Raw genomic sequence first — 18,399 nt, 5'->3', positions numbered from 1 at the left:
TAAATAAACCTTATGTTTTGTTCATGCCGTGTCTAGTTTCGTACAAGAATCCCGTAACGTGGTATTACAGTGTGTCCCAAAAATATATATAATCAACATTTTACTGCTTTTCAGAATTGTTAAGAGTTTAAGAAAAATGTAAATGATTTCATTTGTACATGCAAATTACACTGATTTTTGATAATTACAAATTAAAGATCATTATATTAATAATTCACAACAAAATTCTATTTTTTGGTTGTCCCGAAAGTATAGATAATAAAACAAAATTGCAAAATTTGAAGCAAAAGAAACTTAAAATTATAAATATAAAAATAAATGACATTACATAACACTTTTATTTTGTTGTCAAGTAGTAATTTAAATAATGAATCAAAACTTTCCAAATATCTACATGGAAAAGAGTTTAGTATGAAAGAAATTACATGAATATGGAAATTAAAAGCAGAGGACTAATGTTAAAGAAATTGCTATTTTAATGAACAGATCTGCTCCTGGAATTTCTAAAATTTTGGAAAAACATCACCAATACCTTCTAAACATTGATAAGGAAGGCCCAAATCATATCTGAAAGGGATGATAATTGAATTGTGTGTCTTGAATTACAATAGGATAAATCAGTTAATCAAATTTGGTGTGAAAGTGGATTAAAAATATTTAAAAAAAACACTGATCATCGAAGAATTTCAGCAGCTCCACATAGAAATTTGATGCCATGATGAAAAAACCATCACTAACAAAACGACACCAATTGGCAAGAATGCAGTGGGCTAAAGATCACATGCTGTTTAATGACCACTGGCTCTCAGTCCTTTTCAATAATAAAAAGAAATTTAATTTGTATGGCTTGATTAGTGGGATGATATTAGGAAAGGAGAATGCAGTTTTTCAGCAGGCAACAGGGTGATGGTTCTCTTATGACATGGGGCTGCTTTGGATTTAATGGCTTATCAAATTTAGTCATTTTAACCGATAGATAGACATCTAAAAGTTATCAAGAAGTCCTGTTGGAAAATCTAATCAGATCCTATTGGAGAAGAAATTATAGGATCTGATTAGATTTTCCAACAGGGCAATGCCAGTATTCATTGTTCACGCTCAACAACTAAGTGGCTCGAAGATCTTAATATTCAAGTTGTGAAGTGGCCGGCAAGAAGCACGGACATTAATTCTATTGAGGACTTGTGGGGCATTCTTGCACGAAAAATTTATGCTAATAACGCATTTTACGACGGTTTCAGAGCTTAAATAAGAAATCATTGAGTGTTGTTCTAAATGGATCCAGAAATCTTACAAAATTTCACTAAATCAATGTCTAACTGCATTTTGAAGCCATTAAGCATAATGACAGTTCCATTTAATATTAAAACGATTTTCATTGATTTATGTTATGAAACTATTGCTCTATTTTATTTTTTATATTTTTGGGAAATCACAAAATACGTATTTTGTGTTTAACACTTTATGTAACTGTCAAATATTGTAAAAACAATTATATAACATTCTATCGTGCTATAAAATAAACAATAATAACCTCTTGCATTGTTAAGAAATATTTAAATTAAAAATAATAAAACGAAAATAAATCAATTATCTATATTTTGGGACACACACAAAATACGTATTTTGTGTTTAACACTTTATGTAACTGTCAAATATTGTAAAAACAATTATATAACATTCTATCGTGCTATAAAATAAACAATAATAACCTCTTGCATTGTTAAGAAATATTTAAATTAAAAATAATAAAACGAAAATAAATCAATTATCTATATTTTGGGACACACTGTACAACACATAATATGAATAAAAATTTATTAATAATTAATATATATTTATATATTTTTATTATTTACGATAAAGGATGCAATTATTTATAATCAAGAATGATAGAAAATTGTTGTTGGAGAATTTAATTAAAAATTAAAATTTATTTAAATAAAATGGCATATACTAAATTTCAGGACAATAAATTGAAACAAAAAAAAAAAATACATTTATAAAAGAATAAATTTTTAACATTAATTTTGATAAAGTCAAATCAATTTAATAGTGATTTACCAGAAATTTTATTAAAAATGTCTTTATAGGTAGGCCTATTTGTGTAGTCCACATAGTCCATGTAAGAAAATTTGCACTAAAATCTGTAAAAAGAATATAACGTTATTTAGAAGCTAATTCATGTTACTAATAATTGATAATCTTTCTTAGTTAAAATTATATATATTAAATAATAATGAAATTATTCAATGTAACAATAAAGAAAATTTAAATAAGATAAATCGCTGACACTAATTGAATAGATTTAAAAAAAATAATGATAATCGGATTATAGTTTAATAAGAGAACAATGAATATAACAGATTTTATCATAGTTTTAGTAACTAAAATCAACAATTAACTTTAAAATTATTTAATTTCTAATTAATGACTTTTAATTTTATAAAAAGGTGCAAGAAATTCGCATAATAGATGCATTGTGACATAAACGATTAGAAAAGAATTTAAAAACGTGTAAAATATTTTTGAAAAGTATGAAATTTTTGAATAAATGTCAATGAATAGAAAATCATAATTACGGTATTAAATTATTTTTATGTTACTATATTTTTTAATTCAAAATTAGAAAATTTATTTTTAGAATTTATATATTTCTAACGGATATATTGTTTGTGATCTAATATTTTTACATGATTTATAACAACATGCAATAAGAATAATACCTAAAACTATATTAAGTTCAATGGAGGGATAGCATGTATCATAATACAGAAGTTTTCTTTGTTTTACATTATATAAAAAAAACTTATCTTTTACAAGAACTCTATAGAAATATTTGCTGGACAAAGTATAACAAAAACATAATAGTATTTGAATGAGGATTCTTATTATCAAAAATTGAATATCAATATTTGTTCTGTTTGTATTTACATGTCAGAATAGTGTCTTCATTTTTTATTTATTTTCTATATTTGTTATGTGAAGTTGTAATTTTTTCTTTGAGAATATATTTACTAAGGAATAATCAAATATCAATATCGAAATATATATATATAAGGTATTTCCGAGTTTAGAAAATATTAAAATTTTTATTTCACAAGTTCTTTCATTTAATGAATAAAATATGAACGTTTATTATAATTTTAAAATTAATTCATAATTTTACTAATAGAATATTTATTAAATTCTACGGCTAATACTGTAGTATTTGTAATAATATCAATAGTAATTACTTAACGTTAAATATTTGTACACTATTAATTATTAATTTTTTGAATGAAAATATTTTTAAAATATTAAATATAATTAGACATATTCTTTTATCTGCATCAGTAGTCGTGTCTAAGCTTGAAAAATTAATTAAATTATATCGTTACAATGCAGTTACCTATAATATTTCAAAAGAAAAAAATAATAACAGAAATAGAAAAAAACTATCAAAATTTTTAATAAACTAAAAAAGATATCTGTATAAATATCTTTAGGTTGTTATAAATTATCATTTTTTATATTTTAAATTAAAGAACATACAAATGTTTGGTGCTTTTGTAATATAAATTTTTTCTCTTAAATATGAATAATATTTCAAAACAGAGAAGAAACTCATTGGAAAAATAGAAGAAAATTTAAAATTTCCTAAGGGGAATAACCTAGATTCTTACAAATGAACTTAATAGAAACATAAAGAAATTGAAACAATCGTAACTTTAAATAAATTAAAGTAAAAGTTATCTAAAAATTAATTAAGTCAATTCTAATGAGAATTAGATTTACTTAGTTTAGTAACCTCTCTAAGATTTTATATTAAATAAATAAAATAATTTATTTGCCGTATAAGGAAATAAATTCTAATTTGGTTACTATTAATTTAACGAAGATTTCGTTTGGAAAATCAATGATATCGTATCTTTATTTAATAATTAGATTCCGTTAAATTTATATTATTGTTAATTATTCTTAAAAGTCATTGAAGTAATTCCCCAGCTGATAAAAGTAAGAGAAATTAAAGATGTAGTATGCATTTGTAAATCAAAATGTTTCTCATATGTCTCAACAGATGGCAGAGAATGTCAAACAAATATTCGATCATCAAGCTTCATGTAATATTATTTTTCAAAGTATTTAATTAAAAATAAGATAATACTTCTGTTAAAATAGAGTTAATTAAATTTAAAATTTACTAAGTATTTTAATTATTTTTCAACATAAAATTAACATTAAAATAAAATTATATTAAAAAGTAATTACGATAAATCTTAATTATTCATGTCTTCAGTTCATTTAGCAAAAATATTTGATGAAATTGTTGTGAAAGTATGCAAAAAGAAATTTAATAAATTTAATAAAATACTAATATAATAAATGTTATAATTTATTTAAAAGTCATATTAATGAAATACTATTAAAACAATAAATTTGTGTAATATGTCAAAGGTCATAACTGACAAACTTTTCTGTTTTATAATATTCATGGTTACATAAATCTCAGCGTAAATAATGATACAGTAATTGCTATAATTTATCAAATTTTCTATTTATTTATTAAATTTTGTTTACTATAGCTTTGTCTTCGAATTCCATTGATTATTATTTTGCTAACAAACACTAAGAAATTACAGGTTTAAAAAAAAATCATTGAATATTTAAATAGAAATATTGTAAATAAATAAATATAAAATCAGTATAATTATTCTTTTAGATGATGATTCTCGCTTTCTTTCATTATTTTTCCTTACTTTGGTTTCTAGAAATAAGAAAAAAAAAGCTTGAAAATAATTATTTTGCGAATCGACAAGGTTTTCCTCCAGATAACGCTTGATACTGCATTGCTTTAGCAATTTATTTACACATTTATAAATTTACCAACGTAAAAAATTCTAGTTATTAAATTTCAAGTGACATTTAGAAACTAGGTGACATTACTTCTTTGGTAGTGGCTTACTCTTTAATTACGCGATCGACTTTTTTTAGTTTCTTTTTCCCTCCAGTTTATTTCATTAATGCTGAAAAAAATATTTTTATATTTTATTTTCTATTTTGAGATTTTTTTTTTCAGAAGAAAATAGATAAATAATTAAATTGTTTTTAGGTTCTAAATTGTTAAGAAGTCGCAACTGTACTGTCGCAAATGATTAAAATTATTTTTCGTTAATTTTCATATATTCTTTAGCAGGGTAAAACTGGATCATTCATCTTTGTTCATTCGCTGTTTGAAGTTGTTGTTAACAAGAGACCGATTTGTTAACATGTTCTAAATTAAAAGAGGCGAGAAATACTCTTTCTATGTACTTTACTTAGATTTTCTTTAATAAAATGTTAAATACGATATAAGAGGACACTACCTACTTGAATAAAAGACTAGAAAGTTATAAAAGATGAATAAATTAACAAATGTTTATCGTGAATTTACATAAATTAATCTTTAAATCTATTTATTCTCCAATTTTTGATTGTTCAATTAGTATAGCTTGTTAAAATGAATTTATATAGATATATACCAATGTAGATTTCACTAATTAATTCTTGTCTTCCAGCACTGAATAGAAAGTTTAAATTTCTATCATAATTAAAATTAGTTATGAAAATTTTAAAATTTTATTAAGTTATTCACTTGGTTATGTGTTATATTTAATTAACAGATCCACCGAAATCTCCAACTTTAAAGGTCGTTTCAAGAACTTCATCATCTTTAGAACTACAATGGGACGAAGATATCGAAAAGTATAGCCCTGTAACAGGTAAAACCTAATTTTAAGAATATAATAATACTGTATTTTTGAAAAGTTATTTAATCAAGTTCTTCTATTTTGTTTGTTTAATTGTATTTACGGTTATTTTTTTACTAATAAAAATGTTTTTATTTATATAATAGCTTTAAATTTAATGGAATTTTATATAAGACTCGATTACATGTATAATAGAACGAATTTTATGTAAACATAATTTTATTATTGCTGGCTTTTTTAATATGATATCATTTTAAAATGGCTTTAATACAGGAAATAGTAATTTAATAATAAAATAAAATTGGGCTTGTTTACAGAGTGAGTTAGTTTTTATATTTTGTTAAGTTAAAAGTTGTGGTTGCAGATAAGAATAAGTAATATCAGAAAATGGAAAAGCTTTTTACCATTATCTCTCTTCGTTTTCTTATTTATGACATTATCAAGATTATTTAAGTTAGAACAGATAGGANTAAATAGTATATACAAATTATAATAATTTTCTACTGTTTGTGTTTAATTTTTAAGATGATTAAAAATTTTAATAAGCTCTTAGATTTTGTATATATTCCCATATTTGTTATCAATATTATCCTATATAAAAGTCACATTTGATGAAATTATTTAGAATATAAATTTAAATAGAGTTCATCAATTGATACGACAATTCTCGCACTGTTTAGGAATTGCGAAACAACCCGAAAACTGGTAATGGGCCTTGTAATCGACGATGCTTGTTTTAATCAGCCTAAGGCATCTAGAATGAAGTTCAAAGCATTAGCACGCACTTTAAGTGCGAATCTGTCAGTTTCGTGTAACAGGAAACACATTTCGTGTTAGGTAGTTTCGTGTTCATATAATGAGGTTGCCCGAAGCCAATTTTATAGTGATAAGTTGTACTTTCAATCGTGAAAATATTCACAAAGCAAGTATTCTCACTCACAAAACCTTTTCGGATTGTTGGTCGCATTGTTCACGTTACTTTTGTATATCGTAGAAAAACGAACAAATTTCAAATACGTGTGGCTTTTTTTTCTGTTACTTTAAAACTTCTGTCGAAAAATAAAATCTAAACATGCTCTTTTCACCTTGCTTGTTTGACAAAAAGGACAGCTAATATGCGTTTTAGTTGTAAGCTTTTCTTATATAAAACAGTAAAGTGTTTCGAGGAGAGGAAAATGCTTTTAAAACCTTTGATCTCTGCTTAATCGATAAAACAGATTCGATCACTTCCATTACTTCATTTTATTCTTTACTAATGTAGATTTATTTTGTAAATCTGCTCAACAAGTATACTTCAATATTCGATTATTCTCTTGCTAGTAAATTAACATAGATTCATGCATTCTAATGATTACTTAAGTATATATGCTTTTATATTTTAAGTAAAACAATAATGTGAAAAATTAATTTTTTCCTTGAAAAATTTTCGATTGAAATTTTTAAATAAAAATATCTTTTACCATATATATATCTTTCATTCCATTTTTCTATTTGAAGTTATTTATATATATATGAAAAATCTTTATTGATTGACCTGTTACACTGATCATAGTGTAACAGGTCAATCAATAAAATGGTTTCTGCTGCAGGCTAGTGCCATCTCTCTGAAGTTTAATGTACTATTTATGTGTTAGGGAAAGTTAGAACTGTAATTAAGATAAAACTGCTTGAGTTTTTTATCCATTTATACCATTTTATGTGAATATTCTTTTCAATTCTTTATGATTTCTTAATACTTAAATTTTAAATAATTTTAAATAAATAATTTTATGAAATTAATTTTATGTATATTGCTAAGTTTGTAAAGAAGCTGTTCTATTTACATTGGTCATAATGTATTTTAAATGACGGTTAAACATGAGAAGAGAATGTGGTTGCGATACTGCAAATGAAAGAGTAACGTGCAAACAATATTTAATAATTATACTTGCTGCACACATAAATACAATAAAGTACAATAACTGGAAATAATTTATTCCTACATACAAAAACAACAATTGTATATTATTTTTTACAGGGTATGTGTATTTTTTATCTGTATCTTTTTTATGTTTTAACCAAAGACATAACGTTATATTGTTGATAGATTAAAATGTTTTTGTTGAAGTAGATTAAAATCGTAACAAAATATATTGTACATGAAAGAAAATAATGTAAATGTATTTTTGTAACTTTTTTTTTTCTTTTCTTATTCACAAAACTTTTCAATAGTTTATTTTCTTGGTCACGTAGAATTTTTCCAAGCAATCTTAAATGTCCATCATTTTATAAATTGGAATATAGAAATGTTATTTTTGTAAATGTTCCATTATTTCGTATGATATATCAAAACTTTTCTACATTTCAGGCTATATTCTTCATCACAGAAACGATTTAGGAGATTTGGAAGAAACCCACATTTCTCAAAAGAAAACTCGACACACAGTAACTAATCTTCGATGTGGTACAAGCTACCAATTCACTCTGACAGCTTTCAATAACGCTGGAAGAGGGGAGCCTAGTGATGTCATCAGTGCCAGGACAACCGGTGGAGGTAAGGGGCCACAAATTACTGTGAAAATTTCTTACTTGAGCTTAATTTTCTTGGAGACATCATCGCAAATTGCTTAAAGTGACGTAGCTCAAGGCGAAGACAAGGGACTCGGTCAATAATAACTTCTCATAACTTTCGACTCGCGACACTCTTTTTGTCACAGAATAGTGGCAGGTGTGACAATAGTTCTATCGACAATATCAGAGCTTCGAAATTTGATTTTTCACCCGGTGAAAATCACAATACCCATCACGATTTATATATACATTTCTATATATTCTTTGAGTTCGCTCTGAAAATGTTTCAAGTTTTTTTGATATATTATGAAGAATAGTGAATAGAATTTTAAAATATTGAGAAAGCTGTACACATACATTTATTTTTTCTTATAATACAAAAAAAAATATTATAAATTTATTCATGAAAAACTTTAAATTCTGTGTAAAGCTTTCAAAAACTTTTTTGAATTTTATTCGCGTTTATAACACAAAATACATCTTTAAAAGCCAATTTATAATCGGGCTGTTTAAATTTAGCACAAATTTAATGTGCCAGGCATATAGTAATTATTAAATTAAGCGTTTTATGATTTAATATATTAATTTATTAAATTTTATGAGCATACTTTATTAGTAATATATGCGAGAAAAGTTTTAAATTACTAAAATTAATGTTTCTTAAAATATATTGTTAGCTGATGACTATATTTTGTTCCGTCCAAGCACAGAGCCTGTAGCTCCAGACAAATCATCCCTTCTTGTAGTGAATTCAACGTTTCTTCAGGTTCGTTTATCATCCTGGAATGATGGTGGCTGTCCTATATTGTTCTTCGTTGTTCAATACAAGTCCCAGCAACAGAAAGAATGGATCTTACTTTCAAACAATATCGTTCCCGAACAACATTCTGTAACTATATCAGATCTCAATTCAGGAACGTGGTACGAGTTACTCATGTCAGCTCACAATGATGCTGGATCCACTGACGCAGAGTACAAATTTGCAACTTTAACACTAACTGGAGGTAAGAAAATTATAATTAATACATCTGTAGGTCTATATTTGATTACTTACAATACCTGGTTTTCTTCAAGACTTATTTACAGAAAGCTTTTATCGTATTGATGCAAATGATTTGCTTAGCATCAAAGTTTAAATTTCAAAAAATAAATTATATTCATTCAAAACAAAGCTTTTAACAGAATTATATATTTTAAGGTCTAAATATAAAACTACAACAGCTATTAGAAAGCTTATTGTAATTTTCTCTTCAACATTTAACCTGTAAAATTATTTTTATTAGGTTTGTTAATGAATGAATTTATTATAGCAATATTGTGCAGGGTAATCTTTGTTATCTCATCTGTGAAAATGAGTAATTACTGAATAAAGTTTAAATATTTAAATAACTGTTTGAAAAAGCTGAATAATAATGTAAGTAGGTTAGAAATATACGCTGCGAAGTGTTTTATTTTTTAAAAAATATATTATTGCTAAGATAAAAATAAGAAAAAAATTTGTTTTATCTTCGGTAGGAAGAAAACTACAAAGATATATTTTTCAAATAATATACACAATACGTGTAATTCTTTCATTTAACTTTGTAGGGTAAAACTTAATGTTTTTCTTTTTATATTTTATTAAATCTGATCCTTTCATTAAATTGTTTTTTATATTACTATTATATGGTAATTGAATTTTTTAAATATTTCTATGTTATAATTGAATTATTTGTATGTGCTTATTAGATTTTTACTGTATCTAAAATATTTATTCGTTATTTATGTCACCAATTTCTGATTTTTTAAGTTAATTTTGCAATAGAACTGAATTTTTTCTATTGTAAATGAAATTTTATTATAATCTATGCATTAATTTTTTTATGCTTTTGAAAGTTTTGATTAACATTTTCTTTAGCATTAAGCCATTTTTTAAATTTTATTTTTGAAATCTAACTGCAAAATTGGAAGAGATAAACATCATCTTCACTTAGTGGGAATTTTAGAACTAGAAATTGCTCCTTTAAAATATTCCTTAAATAATGAACTTGCATGCAATTGTATCTCTTGTTTTTATAAATAGAAGAAAAAAAGTCAACTTTAGTGGAACATCACTAAATTGACGAATATCGAATACGGGCAAAGGTTTTATGTGCATCGAAGTTTAGTTCGATTCGTCAATACCAATTTTTCAACCATCGCTGCACACAATTTATACCTTTCGTGATACAAATTGGGATGAAGCCAAATCCGACATTGAAAATCAAACGCATGAACGAAGATAATTTTGATTTGATAGCAATTTTCGATTTTTATTCGAAATAAATAAGAAAGATAGAAAAGATTGATTGGTAGGTATATCAATCTTCGACTTTTATTAGTAAAGCATAATAAACTTTACACATCGTATTAATTTACATGTAAAGTTTTATATTTCCAAATTAGCTAATTATAAACTGCATATTTAACATTTATTATATATATATTAATTAGCATTATGCTATGTTTGTTTCATTATTACTCAGTTCATTAATATATGTTTGTTGATTATTAACTTGAACATAAAGTATTAATTAAACTCACTTTCTCATTTTACAAGCCAAGTTTTCTATCGTTTAAGCTTTTAATTTGACCTTAATTAGTGTTTTTTTTAATGAATTTTTAATTTGTTCGTTCAACTGTTTTATTTCTCGTATAAATCAATATTCTATAAAAATGTAATCTTTATTTTTTATTTCAGATTATTTTTAGATCTGTATGAAATATATATAAACTTATATGTTATAAGTTACATATGTATGTATGGGGGCCAAAATTAGTTTTAATTTTTTAAAAATTTTGTTGTTATTTTTGTTCCTTTCTTTTTTATTGTCTGTTTGGAATCCAAAGTCGATCAAATTAAGATCAGCTGATGGGACGCAGAGCTGTACCAATCAGCAGACGGAATGTCAGACCAATCACTAGTCAATTAGCTTATGAAACGCAGACACCAACCAATCAGTAGACGCCAAGCTTATTAGAAGAGAATAAAATGGCAAAGGGCGGCATGTCCAAGAGGAAAAAAAGGAAGAAGGGAAAGGGACAGAAACGAAGAAATACAGAAATAAAAGAGACATTCTGAGCCTAGATTGCTGTTGGACTTTAGAATAATGTTATACTTCGAAGGACCAATTAGTTAAACTTGGTTTAAAATTGCCCTTTCATGTAATTATTAACGTAAATATTTGTTTTATTGTTAAAATGTTGTGGCTCTCTTCATGAAATTCCATATATATATATAATATAGATTAATTTTATCTATATCTTACCAACATTTTTACTTTCAAAAGTAGAAAAATATATAGAATACGTAGTTAAAAAATTTAAGATGTATTACTCTTAAACTTTTTTCTCTAAAAATGACTTTTCTATAAGTTTTTATAATATAACATTTTAATCTTTCTGACATTTTTGACATTAGTCACTTCTAACTATAAACACCACCATCTACACTATGTCTCACAGCAACAAATATAATATTTACTAAAGTATAAATTTAAGCTATACAACTGTTTTGAAAATAAATATAGATTTGAGAAAAAACCTTTAGGGTAATATTTCTTGCTTTTAATTCATTGCTCAGAGCACAGTAAGAAAAAAATAAAGGGCCGAAATTTTATTGCAAAGACTTCCATCAAAAAACAAGATGTTTTTCTGGCTTCTGTAAACCAAAATGAAATTTTTCTTTCTTCCGAATATTCTGTTTTTTCCCCTCCATCTTCTTTCATTACTGATGTTAACTGCGTTTTCTTCTTCGCCCTAAGTGATTTTTGTCCCGTTTTAAAAAAATGTGATTGCTGCGGGTCACAATGCTTTCTTATAATTTGTTTAACAATTATTATTAAGTTTGTGTAGAAATATTTATATAATATATTGTATTAGATAATATTAGAAAAATCTCTGAATCGAAACTTGAAAATCATAAAATATTAAAAATAATCATATTTATCTTGAATAGAATAAATGATTATTTTTAATTTTTTTTATGATTTCAAGTTTCGATTCAGAGATTTTTACAAAAAACTTCATTAATGATCGATTATTTTTATATGTTTCTATTTTATGTAATTTTTATACTGTTGGAAGTTTAAATGATTTTATAAATAGCCTAAATATTATGGTGATTCTACATTCTTCAATTTAACTGCAAAATGTATCCAGTCTGAGAGATATGATTTAATATTTTTACAATTATTGCAACTATACGAGACAGAAGTTTACATGATTTTACTTATGAAATCTTTGATGTCTTATCTCGAACAGTATGCATCTCGAAGTTTTATGAAATATTTTTCAGCTCTAAATTTTCATTATTTTTTTTAATATAATTTATGAAGGAAGCTTAATTATGGAAAATTATAGACATTAAATCTAACGAGTATAGTAAATGTTAAGAGCAGAAAAGAGTTCTAATGGAGAAATGAAATTCGTGTACTGGGTGAAATCATCTCGCTAAAGAAGTTTTATTGTGATATTCTGTTATACAAGAATTAATCATCTGACGAAAAAATGAAGTGAATCCTGAAAAATTTAAATGTTGAAAATTATTCTAATTTTAGCTAATTTAATTTCGAGGTTAAAAAAATCTTAAAAATTGTTGAAATTATAATATAGAATAAATGTGCATTGCATTTTACATTGCTATTTAAATAAAAATAGTTTCTCTAATGATTTCTGACTTTTCTTTGTTGGAATGGAATAGTGGATCTGTTTTCAAGGTATATTATCATGTTACGATAAGAGTCTTGGTTTGCGAGTTCATTATCACTTTCAGTACTTTTCTTTGCTTTGGGCAACATTTTAACGACGATGCTTAGAACATGAATAATGATATTATGTTATTATAGATAACTTTTTCTATATAAAAATTTTTATTATATTATATTTACTATTTTTANAAGCAATTTGTTGGATCATACTAGTAAAACACTACTGTTTAAGAAGTTTTTACGAAAGAAAAAAAATATATATATTTTCCTTTTCATTCCTAGTGATCAAAGTTTTTATATTGAGAAGAATTTTTTGTCTTAAATTTTATTTTTTCTACCTTTAATCTTTTTTTTAGAACTTGTGGATGAACAAACAATTCTATCCAGAAACAAAATGTTTTATTTTTCAAAAATAAATAAATAAGAAAGAAAAATAGAAAATAGTTTACAACTAATTTATTTTAATTGCTGAAAAATAATGAATATTATTTTATTTTAAAATTTTTTATGAGTTTTGAAGAATAACATCATTATATAAAATTTCAGAATCTATTGTAATATTAAAAAATAGTAAATATTTAATTTTTTTTAAATTTAGATGTTTTCTACATTATAAGAATAGAAACATAAAAAATTCCAAAATACATTAGATCAAATTCATGCTCTTCTATTAGAAACTTATTTGCTGCAAACATTTTTTTTCTTTAATTTCATATCACAATTTTTTTTATTTATTTTACATAATAATTAAACAAAGAAAAAGATTGTTTACAAAAAAGTCTCTGAAGATTACCTTTCTGACATTTTAGTAATAGATCTACAGATTTTAATACTTTCTATATAAGTCTAAATTTCTCAACAGTAGTCTACATCTAAATTAATTTTTGTCCTACTTTGTAGTAATCCAGACAGTAAATGAAAATAGAAACCGAAATAAATCTTTAAATATTTCTCATTAGATTTACTTAAAATTAATACCTGTTACTGTTGACTTTAAGTATTTTTTAATTATCTTTGGTTTTGATTATTATTATTCTACAATGATTCATGTAACGAAATTTCACTACAATAAATTCTTGTTAAAAATGGTACTTTAATAATCTATTTTTAAGCATATCAAGTTATGAAATCTTCAAAAAGAATGTAAAAAGAGGAAAAAACTTTAAGCCACAGTGATATTTGTTCTCAATTTTTGGACTTCAGGTAGAATATAATTTTCTTTCTCAGTTCGCGTCCTGTTTTGTTTTCTTTTGTTTTGTTGATTTTTGNGGCGAAGACAAGGGACTCGGTCAATAATAACTTCTCATAACTTTCGACTCGCGACACTCTTTTTGTCACAGAATAGTGGCAGGTGTGACAATAGTTCTATCGACAATATCAGAGCTTCGAAATTTGATTTTTCACCCGGTGAAAATCACAATACCCATCACGATTTATATATACATTTCTATATATTCTTTGAGTTCGCTCTGAAAATGTTTCAAGTTTTTTTGATATATTATGAAGAATAGTGAATAGAATTTTAAAATATTGAGAAAGCTGTACACATACATTTATTTTTTCTTATAATACAAAAAAAAATATTATAAATTTATTCATGAAAAACTTTAAATTCTGTGTAAAGCTTTCAAAAACTTTTTTGAATTTTATTCGCGTTTATAACACAAAATACATCTTTAAAAGCCAATTTATAATCGGGCTGTTTAAATTTAGCACAAATTTAATGTGCCAGGCATATAGTAATTATTAAATTAAGCGTTTTATGATTTAATATATTAATTTATTAAATTTTATGAGCATACTTTATTAGTAATATATGCGAGAAAAGTTTTAAATTACTAAAATTAATGTTTCTTAAAATATATTGTTAGCTGATGACTATATTTTGTTCCGTCCAAGCACAGAGCCTGTAGCTCCAGACAAATCATCCCTTCTTGTAGTGAATTCAACGTTTCTTCAGGTTCGTTTATCATCCTGGAATGATGGTGGCTGTCCTATATTGTTCTTCGTTGTTCAATACAAGTCCCAGCAACAGAAAGAATGGATCTTACTTTCAAACAATATCGTTCCCGAACAACATTCTGTAACTATATCAGATCTCAATTCAGGAACGTGGTACGAGTTACTCATGTCAGCTCACAATGATGCTGGATCCACTGACGCAGAGTACAAATTTGCAACTTTAACACTAACTGGAGGTAAGAAAATTATAATTAATACATCTGTAGGTCTATATTTGATTACTTACAATACCTGGTTTTCTTCAAGACTTATTTACAGAAAGCTTTTATCGTATTGATGCAAATGATTTGCTTAGCATCAAAGTTTAAATTTCAAAAAATAAATTATATTCATTCAAAACAAAGCTTTTAACAGAATTATATATTTTAAGGTCTAAATATAAAACTACAACAGCTATTAGAAAGCTTATTGTAATTTTCTCTTCAACATTTAACCTGTAAAATTATTTTTATTAGGTTTGTTAATGAATGAATTTATTATAGCAATATTGTGCAGGGTAATCTTTGTTATCTCATCTGTGAAAATGAGTAATTACTGAATAAAGTTTAAATATTTAAATAACTGTTTGAAAAAGCTGAATAATAATGTAAGTAGGTTAGAAATATACGCTGCGAAGTGTTTTATTTTTTAAAAAATATATTATTGCTAAGATAAAAATAAGAAAAAAATTTGTTTTATCTTCGGTAGGAAGAAAACTACAAAGATATATTTTTCAAATAATATACACAATACGTGTAATTCTTTCATTTAACTTTGTAGGGTAAAACTTAATGTTTTTCTTTTTATATTTTATTAAATCTGATCCTTTCATTAAATTGTTTTTTATATTACTATTATATGGTAATTGAATTTTTTAAATATTTCTATGTTATAATTGAATTATTTGTATGTGCTTATTAGATTTTTACTGTATCTAAAATATTTATTCGTTATTTATGTCACCAATTTCTGATTTTTTAAGTTAATTTTGCAATAGAACTGAATTTTTTCTATTGTAAATGAAATTTTATTATAATCTATGCATTAATTTTTTTATGCTTTTGAAAGTTTTGATTAACATTTTCTTTAGCATTAAGCCATTTTTTAAATTTTATTTTTGAAATCTAACTGCAAAATTGGAAGAGATAAACATCATCTTCACTTAGTGGGAATTTTAGAACTAGAAATTGCTCCTTTAAAATATTCCTTAAATAATGAACTTGCATGCAATTGTATCTCTTGTTTTTATAAATAGAAGAAAAAAAGTCAACTTTAGTGGAACATCACTAAATTGACGAATATCGAATACGGGCAAAGGTTTTATGTGCATCGAAGTTTAGTTCGATTCGTCAATACCAATTTTTCAACCATCGCTGCACACAATTTATACCTTTCGTGATACAAATTGGGATGAAGCCAAATCCGACATTGAAAATCAAACGCATGAACGAAGATAATTTTGATTTGATAGCAATTTTCGATTTTTATTCGAAATAAATAAGAAAGATAGAAAAGATTGATTGGTAGGTATATCAATCTTCGACTTTTATTAGTAAAGCATAATAAACTTTACACATCGTATTAATTTACATGTAAAGTTTTATATTTCCAAATTAGCTAATTATAAACTGCATATTTAACATTTATTATATATATATTAATTAGCATTATGCTATGTTTGTTTCATTATTACTCAGTTCATTAATATATGTTTGTTGATTATTAACTTGAACATAAAGTATTAATTAAACTCACTTTCTCATTTTACAAGCCAAGTTTTCTATCGTTTAAGCTTTTAATTTGACCTTAATTAGTGTTTTTTTTAATGAATTTTTAATTTGTTCGTTCAACTGTTTTATTTCTCGTATAAATCAATATTCTATAAAAATGTATCCACAAATTTAGCAAACTTAAGATGACAGCAAGATTTCGATAAACATTCCTTTATTTTAACTGTAATTTCTTATAATTATCCTAAATGATAATCAAATTTTATTATAGAGTAATTATGTCTTATATGCATACAGTTAGGAATATTAAATTTATTACACTCTAATTATTTTCTCTTGAACTTTTTTTTTAATCTAACAATTATGATCAAATTATTTTCTACAGGTCAAAAATTAGTAAATCTTATTGAAGACAGAATACTAAATATCTGGATGTTCTCCCATGTAAAACATTGGTTCAATTTTCTTGTCAAGTTTCAGGCCTACAGCAATCTAATGACAGATTTATGATATCATGATTATGCAGTAATTATCTTATACCACTTAATTACATTTAAGAATAATTATGTGGTTCATACTTGTGAAAATAATCTAATACATAATAATAATCCTGCTTTAAGAGGTTTCATCCTCCCTACTGATAAAATTTTCCATTTATCATCAAAAATATTATGCATCTGTCAGGTTTAATAATTTTTGACAAGCTTATGCTTAACAACATTTGCTATTTTTGGAAACAATTTAATTGTTAGTACTTATTAAAAAAAAAACATGGTAAATGAGAACTTGTAATTATAAATAAATTCCTCAACTTTATATTAAACTTTATTAAACTGACTTAATTTAAATTTCTTTTAAAATAAAAAAAAAATTATAAATTAAACTTTTGTAATAAGAATTATAAGTTATAAAAAATTATATAATGAAATTCAATGTGAAATAATTGATTTTAGTCATTTTTAAATTAATTTCATAATGGAAAATTAAAGTTTATAATTATTTATTACTTATAAATGTTTATAACATAAAATGTTTTTAGCATTTTAAATACATCAATATGCAATTTGATTTTTTAATTAAGAGAGCATTTTTTTAAAATTCCACTCTTCATTCATTTTGTAACAATAAATGAACTTTAGAAATCATATTCAAACAAATAAGAAAAACATCTTCAACAATTACTTTATATTAATTGAAATTTAGCATTTATAAAATTATTTAGAAAGTTTGTAAAAAAGGAAACAAGAAATTACTGTGTAAAATTTTATCATATAAGTACTCCATATAAAAATAATTCTACACTATTTAATTATTCATTTTATAAAATTCACAATTAATAACTAAAATAAAAGAATAAATCAAATTTAACAACAATTCTATTCATCTATTATTTAAGCTGAAACTTATGTATTACATTTTCAACCACATTCTTTATAGACATTTGATTTTGTTAATGTTGAAACCTGATATGGGCCCCAAATGTGGCCAAAGCATTTGTATATTAAAGCATTGCTGCTGGAAAAAGTGTGGATAGTGTGATTTCTTATAATAATTCTATAATATATATATATATAATTTCATTATCCTTGAAGAAAGTATATTTCGGCATGGTCGCTCAACCCTTTAGAAAATAATACGAAAAAAAAATTATGAGGGATGCCA

At 24.6% G+C, this 18,399-nt stretch overlaps 1 protein-coding gene across 1 annotated transcript in view; it reads left to right on the top strand.

Annotated features, from left to right (window-relative positions):
* The window catches only part of LOC111616681 (Down syndrome cell adhesion molecule homolog), a 191,291-nt gene that overhangs the window by 124,977 nt on the left and 47,915 nt on the right, over positions 1 to 18,399 (top strand). The window contains exons 18-20 of the mRNA XM_023358064.1: positions 5,643 to 5,741; positions 8,077 to 8,262; positions 8,990 to 9,283. Of these exons, the coding sequence (XP_023213832.1) occupies positions 5,643 to 5,741; positions 8,077 to 8,262; positions 8,990 to 9,283 (579 nt within the window). The remainder of the gene's footprint in view (positions 1 to 5,642; positions 5,742 to 8,076; positions 8,263 to 8,989; positions 9,284 to 18,399) is intronic.

Source organism: Centruroides sculpturatus, unplaced genomic scaffold (genome assembly GCF_000671375.1).
Source record: "Centruroides sculpturatus isolate CEXI.00-Female unplaced genomic scaffold, Cexi_2.0 scaffold24, whole genome shotgun sequence".
Taxonomy (NCBI): Eukaryota; Metazoa; Arthropoda; class Arachnida; order Scorpiones; family Buthidae; genus Centruroides; species Centruroides sculpturatus.
This window is presented reverse-complemented; position numbering and strand designations above follow the sequence as displayed.